Consider the following 26994-nt stretch of genomic DNA (forward strand, 5'->3'; position numbering starts at 1 on the left):
GATCGCGCTTCATTGTATATATCTGACCCGAACGAATGTGCTTTAGGAAATCAGCCCAATTAGTGGACCAAACACACCAGTAAGGAGAACTGGCGACTCGAAACACATGGCTTCGGTGTCCCCGGGCGCCTTAACAATAAGGAGCTGGTTAGGACAGCAGTCGATTTGCTCTGTGGCGTTTCCAGGCAGTGGTCACCGCGCCAGCCGGCGGAGCAAGGGTATGGGCAGAGGGGCGCGGGAGATTCACGAGCAGGGGCAGCAAGCCTCCTGATTGACAGCCCGAAATCCGATCTTGTGAAAGAGACGCGGAGCCAATGGGAGGCAGCGATCCATCAGTTTGGATTGGAGGCCCCTGGAGGAGAAGTAGAGGAAAAACCACCGAATTGAGCTCTGTCAGAGGCGCTTTCGGCTTCCAAGGGGGAAGTGCTGGGCAATAATTAATGTTTTTATTAAAATTGGAGGGAATTTTTTGCAGCCGTTCGCCTAGCGTGGCCTTCAGGTGGGTCTATCCAACAACTTTTTATGTCTCTCCAGATAATTGCATGGTTGTGGGTTGCAAAAACTATCCTTATGAAAGAGGTGTCTCCGTCTCTTTAGTCCCGTTAGGTGCAAAGCAAGTCTCGTTGATCGCCATTGCTAGTTTTGCACACGTTTGCGAATCAGAGCTGCCCGGGGTACACCAACCGCGCAGGGAAACATCGAGAGTGTAAATAAATACATCGCCTCTGGTTCGGATTTTTGCTACTGCCGAAAATATGTAAATTGTGAACTCTCTTGGCTCTCTTTGGATCCAGGTGAAGGAGGCGGTGTAGGGAGGGTTATTTTTGTGAATGGGACTGTCGGAGGGTAATTAGCTATGCAAATTCAAGAGCTTCATTCATGATTTTTTTTTTTTTTTTTTTTTTGAGCCTAAAAGCCATCTTGTTCCCCTCTAGGTTGATAGAAGTCCAGATCCCGAAGAAATCTCCAGCTAAATGCTCAAAATATAAAACACTGAGCCGAGATTTGCGAAGAGCAGCAGAATGGATGGATTTTATGACCAGCAAGTGCCTTACATGGTCACCAATGTGAGTGATCAGTTCGAAAGTTGCTGTTTATAAACTTGACTCCGACGGAGGGGGTGGGGTGGGGAGGAGGGAGAGCATGAGAAGGGAGGGGGCAAGGGGGCTGGGATTGCAGATACTTTATCTGCTTTGTTGCCACTGTAGGGCGACTCTGCTTCTAGAAGCCCAATCTTCAAAATGAGCTTACCTTTCAGTGATTTGGATAAGGCATAGTTTTGTTTTTAAGACTCCTTTTTCTGATTAACGTGCTCAAGATGAGTGGAAGAGGAGATGGAGGGCAGCAGCAGCTGCTGCTCTCAAAGTTTTTGGCTGGGTTTGTCTGCCACATTGAAAAGAATGAAGTTGAGACAAATGCTGACACTTTTTGTTTATATGGGGTGTTTTTGTTTTTTTTTTTTTTTCATTGTCTCTCTTATATTTTTCATTTCACCACTCTGTTTTTGTTCTTTTTTTAGGGGGGTATCAGAGAGAATAAAATTCACTGTGTTTTAATCTAGCTTTGATCCAGCCTAAAACGACTTTAAGTGTAATTGCTTAATGTTGTTTTGATGTTGAGATACCACGAATATATGACTGATAAATAGTGTATTACCATCGGCACAGGGAAGCAACTCTCCCTGGCTGTTGAGTTCTCAGCATAAGCTTTCACTGTCAATGAACACAGAAAATGATTATTGGAATTGATACGATGGACTTTTATTTTGCTATTTAGGGAGAAGATCCAGTAGACTTTTGTATGCATGTGTGTTTCTATGTGTGTGTGACACGTGAGGTTTACATTCTTTTAAAGGATTTTATCTTTCCCTTTGTAGAATCAGCGTGGGAGAAATTGTAACGAGAAACCAACAAATGTCAGGAAAAGAAAATTCATTAACAGAGATCTGGCTCATGATTCAGAAGGTGAGGTTTGCTTTTGGGCTGAATCCCCCCTCTTTACCTATACTTCCCACCCTCATAAAGAAAAGCACTTCAGTCTTACCTTAAGAATAATACACTTTCAAATTACTGCATTTAACCAAGACTTTTATTTGGAGCAATTAACATGATGTGACAGTTTGCGTTGAGGGATATTTTATGGCTCTGTCACAAACTAATGCAAGAAGGAAATAAAAACTTAACAATGACATCCTTCTTTTAATCATTCTTTTGTGTTTAAATACCTTTGTCCATATGGCATACAAGTAATCCCATACACTAAGGTAACAATTTTGAAATATCCAACACAGTGGGACAAATTAGGCAGCTGTGCACACTGCTTAATTTCTCTTTTCTCCTCTATTAGAAGTTGAGCAATATAACTGATTGTTTGATCTCCCATCCCCTTACACTAAAACCATATACTGTTATCAAACTTTTCATTGATGATTTTGATGACCACATGGTGAGGCCTTAAAATGTTCAATGAATCATAATCAAGGCCTAATTAGTAATTATAATACCTATTTGGGAAATTGGGTTACAGATTCTTTTTATGAACTGTTGGTAGGAGGTCAATATATTATAAATTATTCCAGCCCTATGCAGGCATTCATAATAAACTTACCATACTTAGATTTAATTACCAAAGTTCAGTTTGCCATTTAGATTAGGTATATTGAATTCTGAAACATCCTCAAATCTTCATATAAGTATAAATAAGTTACACATGCCTCTCCCTCCCCACTATGACAGAATACACAGTTTTGGACTTGATAATAAACAGGTACCAGAGAATTATCTCTCTGACTTTTGTAAACCTATTACTGTAGAAATTTTCTTCTAAAATCTTATATTTAAAAGTTGTCCCTTTTAGTTTTGAGGCATTGAACTTCAAAACATACAGTACTTTGAGAATTATACAACGTACTGCTACATGTTTTATATAAGATTCGGAAGATAGAAATAAAACGTTTTTCAGTCGTTCTGATTTTTCCCCTACTACTGTTTTAGCAATCGTTGAATATATTTAAGAAAGGTTTATGTGGATAGACATGCCTTTACCCCAGCCTTTTTGAGTTCTAGTGTATGCGTGTTGTTTGAGGTCCCTAAGCTTATTTATTAAGCCAACTGTTAAAAGGGGGAAAAAAAAAAAGATATTGAGAAGTATTGCTTAATAGGCATCAAAATGGGCAGGATTATTGATATAATTAAGTTATAAATCCTGATTTCTTTTTATATTGACGCCCCTCCCCAAATTAAATTGATCTATAGTACTAATTTCATGACAAACATTTCCATTTAACGGTAGGCTAAAGGTTTGCCAATCTTTTGTTTATGTCTTTGACTTGTTTTTTAGAACTCTTTCAAGATCTAAGTCAATTACAGGAAACATGGCTTGCAGAAGGTAAGGCAAAAAATTGCTTTCAAAGGAGGGGAAAAGCAACTCTAGAAGGGGAAAAAAAAAAAGTCCTGAACTTGCTGTCTTAATGTTCAGCCCAATTAATTGAGCTCTAAAAGAGCCACCTCATGTGTCATGCATACATTAGAGCCTCTGATGAGTTTGTCTTCGGGGAATCTGGGACTGCACTACCCAGTGTCATCACAAATTACCAGGAGAAATTGCTTCCAGCTCACAATCACATCTGCTTTTGGCAAGAACTAATGCACCAAGACTTCAAGTTCTAAGCCTCTGTTCAGATTTTAATTGCAATTGATCAGGTTTATATTATTGTACCTCGAGAGACCTCCTAGAGCCAGAACTCGGCTTGCTGTTTCCTTTAGAACAGCGCATATCATTATTTGGTGTTCTGGTGGAGGACTTTTCTGATGGCAGAAATTAGTTTCTCTGGGTTCATCAGGACGGGATGCTTCAAGATTTAAGTGCAAGTGTCTTCTTTCCACCTTGTTCACAACACAGAACGTTAGGTGTGTATCCAATGCTAAGGAAATCCATGGCTTTAAAATAAATCTTGGGGGGATTGGAGGATTTTTTAAATGTTTTCTGTTTGTTACTATGATGTGATGTTTGTTGAAATTGACCTTTGCTATTATAACACTTTTATTAGGATTTATTTAATATAGCAAGGAGATATTTAGAGGCATTACTTTTATTTTTGATTGCTTTTTGATAAAATTTTGTGTTGCAGTCTATTGTACCTTTTATTGTGAAACTTTATTTTATAGGAACAAGGAGATATTGCTTCAGTACAGCTTTATACAACTTGAGAAATGTCTAATGTTGAGGGACTTTTGTTGGCGTCTATAATTTGAAATTTTTCTTTTGGATTTGTTATACTAAATGTGAAATAATAATTTTATCCTACGGTGTGTTTTGTGGGAAATACAAAGAGAAAATTATAGATATTTAGGTATTGAGTATAGTTGTGTTACTTCTGTCTTTGCATTACATGGGAAACATGCAATTTTTGGAACAGATTTTTAAGATGGTTCAAAGAAGAGAGAGGGTCTCTTTAAATGGAACCCAAGCATTGCTGTTGCTACTTTGAGGCAGACTGCTGTGTTTTTTCTAGTGGTCTTGCTTGCAGTTGATCAAGTTGCTGTTAGCATGTAAAATAAGTTTCTTTGTTTTGCTGATATTCTAGTTCTTCCAAAGGGCTTCTGCAATCTTTATAAAGCTTTTAAGTTAAATAGCTTTTCCAGTATCCCTTTGCAAGGGTGATTGTATTTGTATGTTAATGAAAGGTAAGTATTAATGAAAGTTTTAGTTACATTTAAAGGTCATTTTGCTTGTCACTGTAAATGAAACTTATTGCAGTAATTACTTATTATTGCAACGTAAGCCATATATTCAAATGTAACTTTCTCAAGAAAAATCTGCACAGAGGATCTTGCATGAATTTTATCTGTTTTGCAAAGTTAAATGTTGTGAGAACATTATGTTTATGAGGGAATTTATTCGCTTATCCAAAATACCTTCAGATATCTATTTTAATTGTTCTGGAAGGTTTGTTGGTTCTTAAGATGTTGAAGTCTCATTGATTCCAAGTCAGTGCACTTGCTGGCAGATTTTGAATGTGCACAGCTACTCTGTTCCTGGAATTTAAAAATGTGGAATCTGTGACAGACTCTTACCATTTCATAATCACTTTCAGTGCAGTGTTTTACTTTTGACTTGTTTTGTTTCTTTGTCCCTCAGATAAGTGATTTGGTAATTTATCCAAGTTTATTTTAAAACTCTGCACTGAATATTCTTACCCATGATAATTAACTTACCTGTAAATCAGATCTGAAGATTTAGCTTTATATAAAATAAACCTAGAAAATGATGGATGTATTTGAAAGAACATGGACTTTTACTTAGAAAAGAATTTATAAGCTTAAATAAGTTCAGGAATTAATCCTCGGAGTGTTTTATTGAATACCCAGGTGGGCTCCTATTTACAAACCATGAGTTAGATTGCATTTTAGGATAATTTAAACATTTTTCCAGAATACTTTACATTAATTTATCTTATCATGATATAAGCATAACATTAATTTTATTTTTAAAAATCTAAGAGTAAGAAGAGAGGTGGGTTTTTAAAATCGTCTGTTAATGGACTGCACATTTATTTTTAGCAATTTTATATAATTATGCTATTTGCATTAGCATTTTAACTTATCCCACATCTTGAACAATATTAGCTAAGAAGAGATCTCAAAATTATACTAGTTTATTTGTAGCTAGATCTGTTCATTTATGTTCTTCTGGTCATCCAGAAATTAAAACATTGCCAAACTGGCAGACTATAAACGGTTTACATATTTCTTTTCATAATTCTTTATCGCCAAGAAAGGGACCATGGAATTTTAAGGCATCTTGACCCTTTTTAAAAAGACCATTGGCAATTAACCAAGTTTCTCCCATAAGAATCCCACTGGGAAGTTAAACAGGTCTAAAAATGTTACTAGGCAGGAGAGTCAAGGTAGTTGTAATGTGTCATATGAATTTTAAAAAAATTATCAAAGTCCCTAAATACTTAGGAAATAATATATTGTTTCAGGTTTAATTTATTTTTTTCCTGTAAAAATTTTTATAAGGTAGACCCGAAGTGTAACATGGATTGCTCATAGGTAAATTATTATGGATTATGAAATATGTTTTATGTCCAAGGAAAAATTTGGATAGATTAAGGCAGGACTTATTTGAGGGTGGGGTTGGAACCAGTATTTTCAATTCACTAAAGTCCTCTCCAAAAAATATGCTTCCATTCTTCCACCAAATTTCTAAACAGGGATCAAAAAGATGTTTTTGAAGAATATAACTTTATATTAGTATCACTTTTGAAGTACTAACACTGCAATTTTAAGGTTTTTTAACATATACGCCACAATTTAAAATAATCACATCATATTCTGAAGAAAATAGAAAACGTAATGTTTTCAGTGACCACAGTAGCAGTTAAAAAAGTGAAGAATGTGCTTATTTTAAATTTTGCCATAGCCACTCTATATTGTCATTTTACTGTGTACAACTCTTTATTGATTCTTTGACTTTTGAATTAGATTGCCACTAACAGAAAGGCAATTCCAATTATTTGATCCCATGAAATAATGAGTTCAAATATCAATTCTATCAACATCCTGGTAATGTCCTGTTTTTTTAAGTGGTGCTTTAAGGAAGGGCGTCCTAGAAATTCGTAGTTAAAATGGAACCTTTTGTGTGTGGGGGGGGGGGGGAACAGAAGTAGAAGGATGTAAAATTGAGTTAAAAGAGGATCACATTCTTTTAAAGTTGCTTGTTAAAGTTTACCTTTAACACAACTTAAAGAAAAATAATACATTTCATATGTATCTAATATAAATACATAGCAACTTTTGAGTGTTATTTTTGATGTTGGTCTAGGTGTCCTTGAGGTTTCTTTTCATCAGTAATATTAAGGAAAATTGTCGACAGTGATTCGCTGCCATCAGGGTAGAATGTTTTTCAATTGTGTTGTAAGTCAAGTTTCATGCTGCCAGGACACTTGAGGCAAAGTTGTGCCTCCAAGAATAACCTTTCTGCACTAAAGATTATTATTACCTCATGCCCTCATGCCGATAAGCTTTTTTCCTTTTGTTTTATGTGACCTTCTATTAATAGTCAGGTTTGCTGAAAAGTAGAGATGTCATTCTATCTCCTCAGTTCACTTTAGTGGCTGATACTAAATTTATAATCAAAATCATTTATTATGAATTTCCTCAAATAATATGTGCTCTTGTTACTCAATATATATAATGCCACCCATAATACACAGTAGTCATAATGTACTCATTTTTAGTTTTTAAAAACTAGACTGTTTCTTTTTGAAGCGGAACATAAATTGGGTATGTACTCATGATTTTTTTTTAAATGTGAGGCAGTAAGGAGAAAAGGCTTTAAAAACTACATTATTTTGTGTGGTTTAAATAAAAAAGGAATTGAGAATTAGGCATTAAATTACAGAAGTTCATACTATTTCTTAGACTTGAGCAAGAGTCATTGTATGGGGGGAGGGGGGAGCTACTATCCATCTTTTTCTTGTACCAGGAAATACTCTCAACTATGAAACAAAGACTTCTTGTTTGGACTTGATTAAAGGATAGCAGGTAGAGTAGATGTATTCTATTTCTCAACATTTATTGGAAGTATATAAATGCATTTTCATCTAGGGTCTATTTGCAAAATAGAAAAATTTGTTAAAAATAGAGTTCGGATTTGGTGTAGCCTAGATATCGGTTTCCCAGAGGGTCCTAATACATGTTAATGAAATATTGCTGAGCTTTTCTAATTCAGTTACAGAAAATGTATAATTTCTTGAATTTCATAACATAACTTTATTTCCTTTGATCTGTGCACAACATTGTAATTAAAATAATAATAATAATAATGATAATAGTAATAGAAGTCAGACCTCAGTAGCATTAGAGAAAATATATGGGTAATGACAACAGCTCTGCGCTACACTTAAGTTTTCAAGCCTCTCTATAGGTTAGAGTTAGGAAATTGAAGTTGATTTGAGACTAAAGACAACTAAAACTTACTGTTTTCTTTGTTTTAGAGCATACAGAAAGAATGCCTTTATCAATATTAAAGATGTTTTTGTCATGGGGAAAATGCCCCCTTTTTTCATCTGTTTAAATGTATTTATACTTCTGCATTAATTAATGCTTATACATTGGTACAATCATTTTAATGTTAAAAGCCATGTGGTATAAAACCAGGCTTAGTGGCCTCATGATTATTTTCTTCCATGGCCTGAAGCTTCATTTTAGGATTAAACAAAATACGACTGTGTGAAGGTTGATTTTCTTGTTGTTTTACTTTTATTTAAAAGAAAATTTAAATTTCTTTAGAGAAACTTGTTTCTTAACCCTGTGAGAGTGAAATGCTACTAAGTTCAGCAATAAACTATTGTAATCTTAAGATAAAAAGAGCATTTGAATAATAAGCAAGAAAAATAAGGTATTTCTTTAATGGTTTGGCTTTTTTTCCCCCTTCCTTCTTTCCTTCCTTCCTTCCATCCATCCATCCATCCATCCATCCATCCATCCGTCTATCTTTACCTCTTTTTTTTTTTCCTTCTTAGTTTTATACATTCAAGTTTCTGTGACAAATTACCCTATAAAGCAGGATGGGTTAAACATACGTAAATACATATATGGATTTAACTTTGTCATTTATTTAAACGTGTACCTTAATGGATTTGAGCTGTATTTGAGACAGAGCAATAAAACTGGTATGTTTATACTGCAAGTTCAAGTTGACTTGCTTTAGCTCTCTGGAAGGGTGTGACATGAAAAGATTGCGGTTGGGCCCCATGGCTCATGCTGGACTGTGTTTTTGTGAATGGAGGCGGAACTCCAGCTCTGCCTGCTAGTCTGGAGGAATTGCTGAGGAGATCAGCTGTCTCATTCACGGGCAGAAAGAATGACTCATACATCTTCCGCCTTGTTTGGCTCCAGGTCATTGTTACAGTGGATAGAACTGGTTTTAATTAAATATTAACCCCTTTTCAACTTGACATTTGTTTCAGTTGTAATTTTTCCACTTTTTCCCTAGCTTTAAAAGAAAACCTGACAGGCGCCTAGTTTGTAAGAAAAAGGGGGTTTTTACTTGTTTGCAGCCAAACTTAGAAAATATTTCAACACTCACCTTTCCTTAAGTAATGATTATTACTTTATTTGAAGGTTTAAAATAAGCACAAAAGACAGACGAACTCTGTTTAAAAATTGTCCACTCCCCACCCCAGCCCCGCCCAAGAAATGTTAGTTTAAAAAGTATATTAAAATTCAAAATAAGGGTTAGTGATTCTGTGACATCAAGATTGTGATTAATATTTTCATGAGTTTCTTTCTCATAATATGTATTGCGATGTAGTAGAACGAGAGAGAGGGAAAGAGAGAGAGAGAGAGGAGAAACAACTTTGGATAATAATCTAGGTAAATAGCTGAGAGAGCAAATACTTCCCTTTTAAAGGCGAAGTCCTGAGACTTGATGGCAACTTGTCTATTAATGTGTGATGAACTGATAGAAGCACTCCAGCTATTACCAGTAAAATCCACATGCTTCATCTTCTTGAAAGCCTTTTATTGGTCTTTTGGTATATACTTTCTCTTCTCCTTTCTTACTCTTTCCCCTTCCTCTTTAATTACAGAGTGTGGGGAAACATTTTCATTCCCCAGAGGTGATTATTCCAAGCAGAGTTGATTATAGATAGCAGTGAAAAAACTAATTTATTTTTAGGTTGGCCTCTATTGTTAATTTTCCACTTTGGAGTTGGTATGGCTTGCCGCAAATTTTCAGGAAGCTGTAGTTTGCTACTTCACAGAATTCCCCGTGAATGGAGGAAAAAAAGGAAATGTACGATACGAGTGTGGCAATACTTTGTCATATTTTCCTTGCCCAGATCCAACTTGTGTTTTTCGTTAGCTGCTTTCCTTTGACTCTAACTTGAAGTTAGAGGTAGACTTCAGCTTTTGTCTATTTAAGTAGCATGCTGCTTCATTTGGTCTATTCAGTTTCTTAAGATTAGCTTCTGTGAAAATGTGAGTCATATGTTTTTTGTTAAAATTCTGGAATATGTTCAGGCATAAGTGTGAAATATTTATTCAGTATGTTAAGGAGTTAGAACAGAAATAGCAGTTCTTATTCTTTTTACAAAATTGTTGGTATGTAGCTATTTTCTGTATTTGTGAGGTATAACTTCTGGTTTCTTCTCCTCCTGAAGTTTTGCCTCCCCAACTCCCATCTCCCAACATACACTGCTTATCCATCAGCGATTTTTACGCCTTTCTTGCAGTGATATATATCATTGAATTGCAACTTTGTCTTATGATAGTAAGAAAAAAAAAGTCTGGCCTTTGGGACAGTCATACCAGCATATTCTGTTACAAATACATTTTTGTTACTCACCCGCTATTTTTAACTATTCCTGTAAAGGGATATTACGTTTTTATTAGATTCTTGTAAATGTTGGCTTTTTAAAAGCATAGTAATTGCTGTGGTTGATAATTTTGCCTCTCAGTAGTTATCTGGGTTTAGCTGTTAATTTCAAAGGAAAACCAAAACCTGTGGATATGGTGGGAAAAATGTGTAGGATTTGATTCTGTCTGCCCGCTGTTATTTATTAAATAGATATTAAAAACATTTTTGTAATTTTTTTGGTGAAAAGACTTATTTTAATAGATACTCCTCCACTTATAATTTGTGAGTCTTTGAGAAAAATCAGGTTTACTGTACTGTCAAAAAAATGTTTATAGCTAAGAGAATGCTAATGTACAAATTTTAGCTGCGATTTTGATCCGTCTCCAATATAATTCATTAGAAGTAATGATATTAAACTTGCATTGTAATGATTTGAGTAGGACTTCGTGTGTGAATTGAAAAAAAGGGATGGGTGGTGGAGGTTTGGAAAGAAGAATATACGTAATGTTTCTTGAGTATCTGATATTGTGTCTGGCGTTGTGTTTAGACTATTCCATTTAATCCTCATGAAAAACCTATATTATCACTATTAAACTGAAGAGTAAAATGGAGTTCAAAGAGGTTAAATAATGTTACACAGTTTACACAGCATAACATAGAACAATGATTGGAAGTTTGTTGGCCTTTAGTTAACCTTGGTATCAGGTATTAGTGGAATCGGAAGAAAAAAGCACCTCTTCCTCCAGTACAGGCTGATCAAATAGGTATCAGTTCTAATTTGGAAAAAAGTGCTTAATTTGTTTGGTTTCCTTAAGTGGCAGAGGATGGAATTTGTCTTCAATAAACTTAAGTATTGGTGTACAGAAGAAAGTTGTTAGAAAATAATTGAATGTCAAACTGCATATGTCTTGGTAATAGGCAAGATTATCATTTGTTCCGCTCTTAATAATATAACATAAATTTTATTCAACCAAATATTTGTTTTTTTAAATCCTATTAAATAAGCTGACACAACAGACATTTTAATTCTATGTATGTTGTGTTCCTTTTTTATATAGAATTTTTAAAATGTAGAATTTCTTTTTATATGAATTTTTTTTCTTAACTCAATTACCAACACAAAACTTTTTCAACAAAGACTGATTATGTTAATAAGAATTCCCCATACAGAATAGGCACTTTTAAAAAAATTAATTGACTTCTGTTTTAGTATGACTTGATTGGATAAAAATTTCACTATTAGATAGTACTAGTAAAGTAATACTAGCTAATCAGGTTATAGCTAAAGTTCATTAGGATGATAACTCATTATAAACCCAGCTTTTATGTAGTTTGTATGTGTGTAAGTGTGCATATTTGTGTGTGCAGATGAAAACTCATTTTTGTAATATGTCAATTTGGAATAGGTTATTTTGACGTCTAAATTAACTGTGATGAAAATCTTCTAGAAGTGAAAAATATACTTGTGTTTTGATTGCCAAATACATTAAGTACTTGCTCTTCAGAATTTTTTTCCTTTCCTAAAAATAGGGTAGTCATTTGGCATTAGGACTGATGAAATAGTGATATCCTTTTGTTAGTGCTAAATAGTCAGCTGGAAAATATTTTGCATGAAAAGATGGAGTTTGTTTTTATTATTTATTATTTTTATTATTGTGACCATAATCATTGAGATATAATATTTTATTATATATGACCAAAATCAATGATAATCTTTTCATGTAAAAAACTTTGTCACATATTTTGGCCAAATTTAGGGCAAACGTTTTTAATTATGGTAGTCTAATTGGCAGTAGACCGAACATATCAAAAGCAGACGTTTCTAAAAAGCAGAGGGATATGTGTAGTAATTACACATCATTTTAAAGAATTGTGTGGTTAATTTAAATGGGCCGCTTAAGCACCGGCAGTAGGTGAATTGAAATACTTCTTACTCCATTCTTGCAAAAACAAAAAACAAAAAACAAAAAAAACCCCACTGCATCTAATGGAATTCCTGTAGCTTCTTTTATTTTGCATGTTTCTTTTATTTCCATGTGGCAGGTGAAATTCACAGGGATTACAACTGCCACCATTTTATTTGACATATGTGTTTTCTGCTTGACATTGATGATGGCTTCTATTTCTCCTCCCAAATATTGCTGTCAATGCCATTTTAAATAGGAGCTCATTGGCAAATAATCATAGGTTTGGTCTCAGTCTAAAAAGCTCTTCCATGAGAGATCTTACTTGACATTCTTTATGCCTTGGCAGTTTCTCTCTTAATTTTGTTTTCATTTCTTTTTTTCTTCAGCTCAGGTACCTGACAATGACGAGCAGTTTGTGCCAGACTATCAGGCTGAAAGTTGTAAGTATAGTATGACTCATCTCTTGAACTTTTCTTTGTCTTTGTTTCCTGCTTTTATCCTTTCTCTTTGGTTAGTCTCCACTTCCAGTGTCTTTTCTTGCGTTGTGTCCGTGCCTTTTTAGCTTACAGTCATGAGGTGATTGTATTTGTCAGGTTGTGACATCAGTAGAACCCCTGTAGGATCTGAGCAGAGCTTAGGAAAACTGATTGGATTGAAAGAGGGTTCTGTTCTCTATTTCGTTAATATCCTTGGCGAAGAAACAGGGTGTGATCCATGAACGTGCAAGTGTTTATTTCCAGCTTTTCAGTATGTTAAGCAGGAAAAGTGTGTGTGCTGATGGGAGACGGTCAGTAGTTCAAATCCTTATGAGATTTATTGTATAACATAAAAATCTTAGACCACACATCCTCTGGCTTATTGTATTATTTTACACTCGTGAACTTTCACCTGCTTGGATTTAATTTTTAGCCTCATTATCTGCTTCCTGGTTGCAGTCACACAAATGCAAGTAGCCATTGGCTTCTCTTAGGATCCCTTCTGTGTTTCTTTCCCCGAGCCTTGCTCCAGGGCCTGTCATAGCATGCGAGAGGAGTGATTCAGGGGTTCTCCCCTCCTCTAATCGCAGAAAGAGCATTTTGCCTGTATCAACATGGTTGCCTCGGGGTTTACTTCCCATATTTATGGTTTGCCTCTATCAGCAAACTGCAGCTATTGACCTGAGGTGTGAATAGTAAAGAAAAGGGTATAAATGCCATCCTGATTATCAAACTGACCTAATACATTTTTGTTCTTTTAGCACCAATTAAAGCTCTAACTTGTTTCATTTTTCCAAGCCATTGACGGTTTCACAGGAGGCAGTAGCAACAGCAACAACAGATGCTTAATACCTTACAACTTATCAAACCCATATTTTCACACCTAATATCATAAATCTAACACAAATACCTACGTTACTTTGAGTAACAGATGTTCGTGTGCAATGTTTTCAACTTTTATGTTTGGTATCTTACATTTCCCAGGTGTCAAGGGTTGTAAGAGGTTTCTTCCAGATTCTCTCCTGTGTTACATATTTTAGTTCGGCGTCATTAAAAATTTTTTTTCATTTGTGGTAAAATATGTATTACAGAAAATTTATCATTTGAATCATTTTTAAGTGTGCAGTTCAATGGCAGTCACATTGTTGTGCAAACATCAACACCATCCATTTCCAGAACTTTCTTATCATCCCTACTGAAAGTCTGTACTTACTAAAAAATAACTCCCCACTTACCCTGCCCCCAGCACCTGGTAACTGCTGTTGTATCAGCTTGATTTTTGATCTGAGAAGAGAATTTTCTGTACTGTTTGATATATTTATTAGACATAGGATTTCAAGAAACCTGTTCAGCTAAGGTTTAGACCTTAATTAGAGACTCTTAGAAATTCCCGGAAGGATGATGGCTAAGGATGACAGCTAGGCAAGGTCTCCCTTTCTTTGGTAAAGTGTGGGAAGAGAATGGTCACATTTCTACATGTCCCTTCCTGTGAGGCACTGGAGTTCTTTCTAAAAACTAAACCTGTCATCTGAGTGGGAGAGTTAGTCTCATGGAGTCATTTTATATCTGAAGAAATTGGTAATGATTTTAATACTCTACCAAATGCCTAAAGGTAATTTTTTACTCCTTTTCTTATTTGCCCTCTTTTTGGTTTTTTGTATTCTTGATGAATTCGTCTCGTTGAACCCACTTCTCTAGGTTCACAGCCTATGATTTTTTTCTTTCTTTCTTTATTCCTTTGATTACTCCTTCTCAAGTCACTCATCTACTTTCCCTCTCTTTCCCAGGGTTCTGTCCCCAGACCTTTCCTCTTCTTTTTCTTGTGCCATGCCAGCACAGTCCCACAGAACTTTCTGCGATGATGGGAATAATCTATGTCTGTACCGTTCAGCATAGGAGCCACTAACCACATTCCTCATTGAGCACTTGAACTGTGGCTAATGGGACGGAAGAAATTAATTTTTAATTTATTTAATTTTTATGACTTTAAATTTATGTGAAGACATGTGGCTATCGGCTACTGTGGTCAGCATGCTTCTGTCGAGCTATGTCTCCTACGTCGTTTTCTCTCGTGCGGGTCTCCAGTCTGTCCCTGTCTACTGAACATGTGGTGTCCCAGGGCTTTCTCTAGTTGCGGCGAGCGGGGGCCACTCTTCATCGCGGTGCACGGGCCTCTCACTGTCGCGGCCTCTCTTGTTGCGGAGCACAGGCTCCAGACGCGCAGGCTCAGTAGTTGTGGCTCACGGGCCTAGTTGCTCCGCGGCATGTGGGATCTTCCCAGACCAGGGCTCGAACCCGTGTCCCCTGCATTGGCAGACAGATTCTCAACCACTGCACCACCAGGGAAGCCCCTCCCCCCCAGTTTTCAATGTGATGCTCCACTGACAGTTCACTCTCAGCGAGGCCAATGGTGAAATCTTTACTTTTTTTCTGCCCAGCGTCTCTCTTCAACTTCTGTTGTCTTTCTAAGTTGATGGCATCACCAATCCAAGCTGAAAACCTTTAATTTATCTTCAGTCTGTCCCAGTTCTTTACCATTAACCTCCCTTTGCTTACCAAGTTGTTAATTCTACGTCTCAAAAGTATCTTAATTTCATGGCTTCGCCTCCATTTCTAGTATTTCACTGCCTTAGTTCACACCCACTTTCTGCCTCCAGGGAACTTGTGAATCAGCCTTTCTGTTGGTGTTCTTGCCTTCAGGTTTCCCTCCTTCCAGTCTGCTCTCTGCAATGATATTAACACACAGCCATGTGACCTTGTTAATTTTCTCTTTAAACTTCTTTCAGGACAAAGTCCTAATTCTCTAGCTGTACAGAACATTGTTCTATAACCTGGGCCTTGGCTATCTTTGCAGTTTTAACTCTTGCTATCCCAGCACCCTGTGTCTCTCCGTTCTCTAAACTTGAGCCTTTCTAATTTTTCAGTTCCCCGAACAGAGTGAGCTCTCTTATGCCTCTTTACCTTTGCACATGTTCATTTTGCTTTAAAATTTTTTTAAATTTTGCTTTGCAGTCTGGTGTGCCTCCAATTCCAGACTCAGTTGCGAGTTCACCACACTGAGGTCTTTCTTGACCTTTCTTTGCATCCTTACCCTGCAGAGTTAGACTCTATAGCATCTTGTATCTTCTGTTTATTATAATATTTTAGATACATGTCAGTAAGACTGTGAACTTCTTGAGGATTAGGAGCATGTCATAGTCAGTATGCCTGGCATGTTTCAGAAGCACAATAAGTAAAATTGTCATAACCATGATCAGCTTCTTAGTGCTGATTTTCTCCTAAGTATTTTCGAAGTCCTAATTCCCTTCTTAAGGTAGAAACGTCTGATCATGCCTTAAAGCATTATATATAGTGTCCTTCTGGAAAAACACGCTAAAACCATGAATGTTTAGCCAAGCACTTTCAGAATGCTGAAATTTTATTTTACTTCAATTAGTGAATATTTACAGTTTAACAAATATGGCTCTGGGACTTGTGAATAAAACACCTAATTATAAAGGGAAACCTATGAACACATGTAAAAATAAATCTGAAATAGTCTAATAAGAAGAAAGTGGAGGTGTGATTTATTTTAAGTTTCACTGACTTAAAGGACTATTGTTCAGATGATGGTGACCAGCTAATTTCAGTCTTCACTGAGGATGGAACAAGAGGGAAATAATTTAAAAAGAGCAATAGGGCATATGGATTAGATTCTAAAGAGCATTTCTGGATGGAGAAGGTTATCAAATATTGGAATTGAAAGGCTATCTTGTCTCCTAAATGCCCTCTACAGATGTTTGATACTTGTCTGTCTGGAAAAGCTTAGTGGGGCAGAGGGATCCTATCTCTAGGAATAGAAAGAAACTCCATCCCCTCTGTGTGGCCCGTCTATAACTTCTATGGGGCTATTTTTTTCCAATGGGAATAATCAGATTTCCTTACATACCTCAATCAAATAAAATGCTTCTGTTTTTGCTTTTATTGCTTTAGCCCTTTGGTAAATGCAGGTTAGGAGAATGAATGGCAAGTTTCTGCCCAGCACTGTATTACAGAACATACATTCGACTGTAATGTGTATAAACATACGTAGAAGAGTAGTGAACAGAGCATTCAAAAAATCTGAAAAATGAAATTAACATAACACTGGGGTATTTCCTAAAAATTTTCCTGAGCATTTCTTATTTTTATTTATAAAGTTTTTATGTTGGAAACCTGGAATCTTAATGATGTCATGCTATAGTTTGGTAACCTTTGAAGGATGCTGACGTTTGAAGCATGTATAGACATTAAAAACAAATGAAAACAAACAAAAACATCATACAGGCGCATCCTAGGAATTGAATGGAGGCTAGGAAAACAATTATGTGGCTCAAACAAACTGTTTCTTAGAAATGAATCTTTTCAGAATTCAGACACTGTGGAAAAAAATAGAATGACTTTAGGATATGCTTTAGTCCGGAGGAAGTAGAATTATCTCTCTTCAGAAAAGAGAATTAAAAGAGTATTTAGAATAATAGATGAGCCTTATCTTTCCAAAGTAGATACAAATTTGTGTATAGACTGAATTTTTGTAAATCATGTGTTTTAAATTCAATACATCAATAATCTTATATTTTAAATCATATACTTTAAATTTAGTTATACCACTAGTCTTTTAAAATCTACCACCCCTCATTTTCTTCATTTACAAAGTTGTGTGTTACTATTTTTCTAACTTGTTCGTTTCCATTTGATTACATTAGTTCCTTTCCATGTTTCCTCTACAGTGATTCACATGATAGATGATATTCACATTTACATTTTACATTCTCCCAGAACATTCCCAGGGGTTTAGCCAGGGTTATGCAAAATTCCCAGTAGGATAGATCCTTGTAACTCTACACCTTTCTTTCACACCCGAGAAAAAACACTGGAAGGCAAATCAATTAGAATGATGTCATTAAAGGAATAATAACCTTGACTCTTCTCTGATATATTTATGAAAGTAAATATAAAAAGTTTGCAAATTTCTCTACTTTAACTGAAGTTTGTAACACAATACTAGTGACCCATTCTGAAAATAATCAAGACAAACCAGTGTGTGCGGACTCAACTGTTTTTTTTTTTTGACTCAACTGTTTAAAGCCATTATTACACGGGTGATACGTTGTCTATGTAAATGAAAGTCATAGCTGCACTTCATCTTCTTAGGAATTTTTTTAAAAAAGAATAGCACTTGGGGTGCTTTTTGCAGTGAAGTGGAGAAAAAAAAAATACCTTAACAGATTCATGTTACAAATCTGCTTCTGAAAAAAGCTGAAGTTAGGTCTATGCAGACCCTGACTGAATAATTCCTTTTATATTAACATGCGTTTGTCCTGGGTTGGAAAGTTCCACTTAGGGTTTGTATTTCTTAATTTTCTTCCTTTCTACTAAGCTACCTGCCTGCATTCTGTTCCTTTCTACACAGACAGTGAGTACTTTATAAAATTTACTTTTTGTTACTAATTTTGAAACCTTTCTTACCTGATTCATGTTTTGGATGTGACTGGTCAGGAAGATTTTGTCTTTTATTTCTCTAACTGCTTTTACCAGAAGGTGAGCACACATTCACAGAGGAATTCCGTTTCTGAGATTTGAGGAAATGAGTTTGTTACTGTGTTTTGTCTTCTTTTTAAACATTTTTGGAGGTAAATTTAAGCATGTCACTGTCATCAGACTTAAACTATCCATTTCAAGGATGAAGTGTCTTCTGCCTTTCTCACCTGAGATCATACGTATGTCTACGATCTCAGCCATTGCCAGCCCTTGAAGGTTGATTCCTTTGTGTATGGTTTTTGTTGTGGTTTTGGTTGTTTTTGGTCTGTTTGTTGCTTTGTTTTTTCTTTTTCTTTTTTTTTTTTACAGTTTAAATATTTTGTCAAAGCAATATATTGATAGAGTAGGAAAACACAAGTAAGATCATTCCCCATTTTTCACAGTTCTCTTCTCTAGAGGCAACCATTTTTTTTTCCTTTGTAGTTGGCTCACATACTAAATAATGTAATTGTACTGCAACTTATTGATTTATCAGTTTTAGGTTTTTTTTGTTGTCCTGTTCAGATAGATAATCATTTTGGGTAAGTTTAAATTATTTTCCTGAAAGTCACCAGCTATGTAATTTTACATGAGCCCGGTAATCTTATTCACACTTGAGTGTGAATATGAATTATTTGGGAAGCTTATTCAAATGCAGCTTTATGGTCCCTATCTGTGAGAGTTTGACCATTTAGGTCTGGAATTGGGCCCTGTAATTTCTAACGAGCTGTTAGGTGATTCTGATGCAGGCCTTCCAAGGAACACAACGTTAGACATTTTACTATCCTGTTATTTACTTATTTGTAGAATAAAGATAGCAGCATCAATTTTTTGCAATTAAGTTGTAAGATGGACTTGGCTATTCATACACAATTCATTATGTAATAGATACAGTTTCTGAAGATGTTATTAAGTAATATATTGCCATCTTATTGAAATATACTAGGGAATTAAATCTATATAAAAATGATACTGTTGAAGTGGTTTCTTCATTTTTATCATTTTTACTTGAGTTATTTGTGTTTTCCAATTGCAAAGACTATTTTCTACTTATTTTCTCTTACCTTTAGCTATAAGAAAGTCATGGCTGATTGTAGATCCCTGTCATCCTTGAATCAATTCTACTTTAGAAGGCTACCTAGTAAATTGTGAATTTTCCCAATCTGGTTAGAGAGAACCAAGCATTGGGGGCCCCATCTTTTTCCAAGTACATTCATTAGGGATTCTTATTATTAGATAGTCTACTCTTCCATTGGTAGTGCACATCTGCCCAATCTATGCCAGTTTTGAGTCCAGCAGCCACATTTTCAGCAAAAAAAATTTAACTTGGTGCTTGATTGTTTCACAAGGAACGTAGTTTTCAAACCAAAATAGAAACCCAGTGAAAAATAAGCTGCATCTTGCAATAATTTTCATTTTAGATAACCTCCCAGGAATCCATGAAGTTTTAGAGAAGAAAGAAAATCTAAATTATACACCTTGGGCCTGTTTTCTTAATCTGTATTTACTTATCCGTAAAATGACAAAGAAATAATCTCTCAGACCCAGGCCACGTTGTGATTGTGACTCTTTTTCCACGCTCAAGGGAAAAAAGGAAGGGTAACATCTAAATATGGTAAATGCTTGCTTGAATTTGAAAGTGGACTTTAGAAAAAACATAATTAATGGGGAAATGTATAAATAGAAATGACAATAAATTACTATGTACTTATAAGTAAACAGTTGGATCCATTTTATTAAGATCTTCTCTAGGAGATAGATCCCTTTCACAAATTTTGGTTCTACTGGTTTATTCTTCATAAGGTAGATAGTTCAGACTCAGTGCCAAAGTGAAAACCAAAAGACAAAGGAAAACAACCCCACCTTCCAAAAAAAATTGGAGTTTGTTGTTTCCTTATAGCTGAAAGCTAAAATTATGTATCTCAACCCAAGATTTTAGCTTTTTGTTTCCTATTTTATTTATCGTTCTTTGATTTTGCCTTTAGTATAACAAATTATCCTAGAAATTAACTTCAGAAACATGCTCAAAGGGAGTACGTCAACAAATGCTTTCCAATTAGCCTGCCTATAATTAGTAACAAATTATTTTGAGAAAAGTGATCTGTGCCTTCTTTGGTTGAACGTTACTCAATATTAAATAAGTATATCATTATGCAGTAACTGGATTTATTAGTCTGAAAGCCAAACAGTATTTATTGGAAAATTTAGGTAAGGGATGAAGGTGGAAAAGTATTTGCAGAACCAAAGTTATGTTCTTTGTTCTAGTATTTTTAATAAATACACAGATGCGTATATATATTGATGAATAAAAAAAGCAAAAACAACATTTATTAGTATTTGCAAATAAAGCCAAAGCAGTCATGAAAATGAGTACATTTTGGGGCCATCAAATTTATGTAAATTTCATGAAATCAGATATAAAGGACAGATGAAGCGATAATCTGAGCTAAACTAGTACATGAGAATCTTCATGTCATAATTGTATGTTTAGTGTTCTTATGGGGTTTTCTTTATATCATTCTTTTTTTTCCATTTTTTCCCTTTTATAACATTAAACGTCTACTTAATATGCATAGTGCTTATTTGCTTCTGTCTGTTAATGAATTTTCTCCTAATGAGAGTTTGTGCTGTGTCTCACTAAGTAAAAATGGTTGGTTTGATGTGGTTGCTTTTTTAAATCTAATGAATTGTGCCCCAACAAGCACTACTTCGCTTTGGCATTAGCTGAGGCTTTTGTTAACTCAAGAACGTATTTATCGACAATTTATCAGGAGTGACTAGATTAAAAATCCTACTTATATAATGTCTGATTAAAGTTTAAGAAAAACTACTTTTGTGTGCTAATGGTTTTGTATGCCATCTTCAAATCTTATTTAAATCTAAGGTTAGCAAAGTTCATTTTGCCATGGATGCTACATTGTTAAACCGTTCAGGTTTGTTTCATAATCACTCCTAGTTGTTGAATTTACAGTGCTTTTAAGAGCGATTTTTAGATCCCATGGAAGAGGTTTGAATTGTGATTGTTCCTTTATGTTTTATAGGGAAATATTATATTCATATTTCTGTTTGCAAAATTGGAGTGCTTATGTATGCTTACAAATGTGAGCCATATCCATTATCTTCATTTTTGTTATTTAAAATATGAATAATAAATCTTAATAGTATAAACATTTTTATTTTACTTATGAGATTTTAATTTAACTTATTTACTGATACATACATCTATACAGTTGTATATTAAGGATGCTAAGTAAGTTTATAAGACACTAAAAGTTTATTCATTCAGCGAATGTGTTTTGAGCCTATTATATGCCATGCTTTGTTCTAGGCATTGCTGATAGAGTGGTGGGCAAACCAGAAAAATACCTCTGCTCTCATGAAGCTTTCGTTCTTATTTCATGTAACTGATAAAGTCTTATTCATCCCATGTTGAGGGATGTGAAATTGTATCGGGGTCAGTGTGTATTCATAGTCATTGTCTGTTCAGACTCTGATCTATTATGTTCTGAAGAAAATGTACTTAGGTGTTTTTTTCAAATTTTATGTTTATTTCCACAGAAAGCACTCTGCTTAAAGGTGTAGCCACTAGATTTCCCAGTGGATGACTCTCTGTGTTCATACCTCTTTAGCCTAAGCCTAAATTCCTGTGATGGTTGACTAAGAAGAATATTTTACAGCTTTTTAAAAATTATGTACTCTCATGTTAATATTGGGTTGGCCAGGAAGTTCGTGTAACATCGTGCGGAAAAAGCCGAACGAACTTTCTGGCCAACCCAATACTATATATACGTTGTATATTACTATATACAGTGTATTAACCTCTATATTTTGAGATCATACTCGTTCTTTAAGATTCAGTTCATATGTCATTTATTCCTTAATTATCTTAGAATTAATGACTTCTGTGTGCCCATAAATGCTTTGTGTGCATCTCAATTTAAACACTATTTCAATTGGCTTGTAGAGGATGGATCATGTCCTACTCATCCTTGTATGATTCACATGTTGTGGGGATTGAATGAGTATTGAATTGAATGAATAGCTTCTTGGGTGCTTAGACTCTTTTTAAAAACATATTCATGCACAGGTAGCTTAAGTTGTTTGAAATCTAACAGAGATATCTTCTTTTATTTTCCATGTTTCATTTTTATTTGAAGGATAATGGAAAGCTGTTTGCATTTGTGTAACATTAGAGCTAAGTCTCAGTTATCAGATTAGGGCTCTCTGATAAGTATTATTTAAGACTCATGTCTCACATTTCTCAGTAATCTCTGTTTAGCACGAATGCTCTGAAATAACTTGGTATTGTTCCAATTTTATACAGAGGGAAACCTAGGATGTAAAATAATTCAGTAGGTAAAACATGTGATGACTGGTATTACAGAGGTCAGACCCCAACTCATACTTGCTTTCTCTGTGGAAATCTTCCTTCCCTGAGAGCCCTTCCTTAGCCCACTTGTAAAGATTTCAGAACTGTTGTTACCCTTGGGAAAAAACCTACATTGCTAAAAAAGAATGTTCTTCATATGGGACATCAATATTGTTTGAAAATTCTTCTTATCAAGGTGTGATAAATTGTCAGAGACCAAGAGAGCCAGGCGTTTGTCCCAAGAAAGATATTCTGTGAACTGATAGGAGCTCATTACCTACAGGAAAGCAAGATGGGAGGACTTGGTATTCGGGGACTATTGCTGATTCCTATCTAGGCTACAGTGCTTTTTTTCCTCTTCCTCAAATATTTTATCTTACTTTTCCAGCATTTGAGAGGTTTATGACAACACTATATATTTTCATGTTTATGTGCAGGTTTTGACTTCAGAAATGTTTCAGACCTGGCATATTTTCCTCACAGGAGGCGGAGGGAGAAGAATAGTTTGGGTAATTATGACAGTAGTAGTGTTCATGGAATTGCCAAACTAGTAGTAAATATTCATGAAAATCCCGAAGCTGCAGCTTGAAGAGACGTTATAGATTAGTGATATCAACAGTCTTATTTTAAAGATGAAAAACTGAAATCCAGAAATATTATTGGGCTGTCTCTGATTTTAAAAAGAGTATATGCTCTCACTTGTGTGTAGGTAAAACAGCAAATAAAAATTATATGAACCTAGACGCTTTCACTTATATGTGACCTTTTCTTTATCAAATTCTCTGTTTGTAACCCTGGAATAAAAAATATTTTTCTCAACCATTTTCTCATTAAAGAAGGTACTTTTAAACTCTGCAACCTTATTAGCACAAATGTGTATTTTTCAGATAGAGGCATGAATTTAGTTCAAGACATCTTTATGGTAGGCTTTTGTTTATCTGCTTTACCAATTTTAGTGTGTCTGTACATAATTCTTAGTTTACTATTATTTAGGTTTTTCACATTAAGTATGATCAAAATCTATAAACTGCTATAAAATTCTGGATACATTTTGATCAGAAAGAAATATATACCCTGCTTTGTCCACTTTTCCCTCTGAACTTTTCGACACTGACATTTAATCCTAAACCATAATATGCTCTTCTTAGATTGTCTTGCAGCTATAGAGCTGCCAGGAAAAGTTCTGTCAAATACTCTCAAGGCAACTGGACTCGGTTAAAAGTGGCTCTTTCCTATCAAGATGTATGGATAATATTGAAGCAGACCCTTCAGTAGTGTTAGCGTTTCCTTTGAAATGGAGGTCATGCTGTGAAGTGAACTCTTACTGCTGTTTGAGGTTGTTTTCCTCCATCCTCATGGACACAACAGCCTTATTATGTTGATTTGATTTGATTCTCTAGTCCATGGCACTGGGGCTAGAATGTCAGGTGATTCAGTTGTCTCAACTGACAGGGCTGCAGGGAAAGCCAAGTAACTGGATGTCATTGCTCCCTTTTTTCTGAATGTTTTTGCCTTCCTCAGTCTCTCCACATTCTTGTTTTCTTCTAGGGTAATCAAACCTTATTTTCCTTTCTGAAAGCTCTACGTTCATTCACTGTTTTATTGCAGATTAAAGGCTGGTGCATTAGAAGGTTATCAGCTAATCAATAAACTTCAGTCATCCCATCTTGTGATAAAACTGTTTCATTGATCAAACTAGAAATTTAGGCCCTTAGCCTTTAAATGGCAGTTTCTGAAGGTTTGGAGAATGTGCTTATGGAATGTATAGCCCAATCCTCTTATGTATATTGAGAGGTAGTCATATGAGTTTATGTGTGTGTGATGTACACAGAAGCAGATCCACATATAAAAATGTCTTTAACTGTATTTTATTTAAAATATTGTTCTCACTTTTGTTAAATTTTTTTTTTTCAAATTCTGATCAGTAAACCTCTCTCTCCCTATCTCTCTAAATATATAAAACCTATTTTTGTTAAGACTGGTATTAAGATGTCTTCTAAACCCCTAAAGTGAATTTTCAATAATTGCACACATAGTAGAAAAAGGTTCAAATGCTGTGATTGTGAAATCAGAAAAATAATACTCTTATTTTCATATTAATTACGTAGTTAAATAGATAATAGTTTAAGAATCTTAAGATTTTGCTTCTTTATTTTGGTAAATCGAAGCTTGCTCTTTCGGTTGAGTTCCTACCATTGCTTTTTTTTTCCATAATGAAGAGTAAGTTTTGCCAACAAATATTCATAGTGCCAGGCATTATGCTATGTGCTATAGAATGAAATTTAAAAACAATATTTGTGATAATACTAATCTCTGTTTGTTCAGCAATTTAGAATTCATAGATCATTTTCACACCCACGTCTCATTTGTACCTCGCAGTGGTCCTGGGATGTAGGCAGAGCAGACAACGTCATACAGGTTTAGTGAGGTTCCCAAAGTCTCATAGATAGTGAATGTCAGAACCAAGACTCATCTTGTAGCATTTTCTCTTATACGCATCTGAGCAGAATGTGTTAACCCGTCATTCCTTGAAATGCTAAGACTAGACAAGTGAATAAAAGACATAAGTATTTTTTCCGTTTGCATGTATACATACATAAATTTATGTTTGTATAATATAATAAATTAAAGGAAAAATGGAAAACATCCAAAAGTTTCTTACTGTTATAGATTTCTTCTAATTTATAACAATGTACAAAATAACATATATGGAAAGCACGGGTGGAGTAGACAGCCCTTTAAGTTCCCTATTACTCTGTGAAAATCATGCTCATACTTTGAATTGTAGAGGTATGGTTAAGTCCTGTGTATACGTAAGCCTTCAGCTTCAGGAATCCTGAATGTTTGATTAACAAAATAATGAAGCTCTCAAAAGAGAATTTTTAAATTTTGGTTTGGAACACTATTTCTCTTTGGGCATTGTATAATTTGGCCAGAAATATTTCCTAATATTGTGCAGAAATTAATTGAACATTATATTTGACATTTTGTCTGGTACAACTTTTTTATGTCTATTCATGCTGTTTTATAGTATTAATGCTATAGACACTAAAGCCATGTAATATAAACATGGGATCCTTTCAGGGGACCAAGGGCAGTGTACTACATAAGACCAAGGCATTGGACCTAGGATGCTTGAGTTGAAATCTCTATTTACTAGGTGTGTGGCTTTGTATAAGCAACTTAAGATCATTGTGCCTCAGTTTCCTCCTGTTTAAAACCTGGATAATAATGTTCTCATCCCTTAGGGTCACTTGTGTATGTTTATATAAAATATGTAAGTAATAAGCAGTGAGTAATAAACTACTATGCCATTTTAAATAAGGAGTTGAGCATTGGGATTTTGGTATCCATGGGTGGGAACAGATCCTAGAACTAATACCCTGAGGATGCCTAGGCAACAACTGTATATGTCTGGCACATAGAAAACACCATATAAGCTTTTATTCTATATATACACAAATATATATGAAATACACAAAATATATAATTCATATTATAATATTTCACAAATGCATTTATTTTGATCAACTTACTTTTCTGTGTTGTTTTTGTTTGTTTATTTGTGTGCTTTTGCCATATTCAGAAATTATCTATACCTCCCAACTTACAGGCTTATCTACACATATTGTAAAATAGTATAAGAACAATTTGACCTTTTACTGTTGGTCACACTAAGCAGTTCAGTGCATATCCACAGTGATACTGTCAGAAGACACTCAGAAGTGTTGTTTGTTCAAACCTACTGTCATTTTGACTCTAAGGATTCATAAACAGAAAGTTGACCTGGAAACATTTGGTACTTGAAAAACAGACCTGGTTATAGGATCAGTTAACATCTTACGTTTAAGATTATGGGTTATGCATTCTGGTTGATCAAGGACACCCTGATTTGTGGGTCTAGCAAAATTGCCTGCATCTTCATTGTTTTTGTTGATTTTGAAGTTGATGTATTCATTGAAAGGGAAAAAAAGTGTTGATTTTTCAACTAAGATGCAACCTTTACAATGCAAAGCGATAATAATTATAGTGTTCACTCAGCCTGAAGAAAAAATTTCACCAGTTAAATAGCAATAATCAAGATGAGAACTATATTAGAAGGGTGCTAATTTTATGATCCTCTCTTATTTAAATAATAAAAATTAATCCCCAGGACCTTTGCTGTAACACTATGTGCAATGAAAGGGTATTCAGCTTTAGATGTGGCCTCTGGAAGCCCATTTAAAAGTAATTGGTTGCTTAAGTTGTGACTGACCTAAGATCATCCTTATCAAATAGGATGAATGAATTAGTTAGGCAGTGGCTGGGCTTCTACCAGTTGTGTTTGACCTAAGAA

General features: G+C 34.9%; 1 protein-coding gene across 4 annotated transcripts in view; it reads left to right on the forward strand.

Annotated features, from left to right (window-relative positions):
* The first annotated feature begins 407 nt into the window (after positions 1-407).
* ETV1 (ETS variant transcription factor 1) overlaps positions 408-26994 on the forward strand; it is a 92332-nt gene continuing 65745 nt past the window's right edge. For 2 of the 4 annotated variants that reach the window (XM_061197734.1, XM_061197737.1), the window contains exons 1-5: positions 408-499; positions 936-1067; positions 1877-1964; positions 3340-3387; positions 12662-12715. In XM_061197734.1, the coding sequence (XP_061053717.1) occupies positions 1023-1067; positions 1877-1964; positions 3340-3387; positions 12662-12715 (235 nt within the window). In that variant the 5' untranslated portion in view covers positions 408-499; positions 936-1022. Of the gene's footprint in view, positions 500-633; positions 795-935; positions 1068-1876; positions 1965-3339; positions 3388-12661; positions 12716-26994 lie in introns of those variants that run through there. The other 2 variants (XM_061197735.1, XM_061197736.1) reach the window with 2 other exon arrangements.

The sequence above is a fragment of the Eubalaena glacialis genome, chromosome 8 (genome assembly GCF_028564815.1).
Source record: "Eubalaena glacialis isolate mEubGla1 chromosome 8, mEubGla1.1.hap2.+ XY, whole genome shotgun sequence".
Classification (NCBI taxonomy): Eukaryota; Metazoa; Chordata; class Mammalia; order Artiodactyla; family Balaenidae; genus Eubalaena; species Eubalaena glacialis.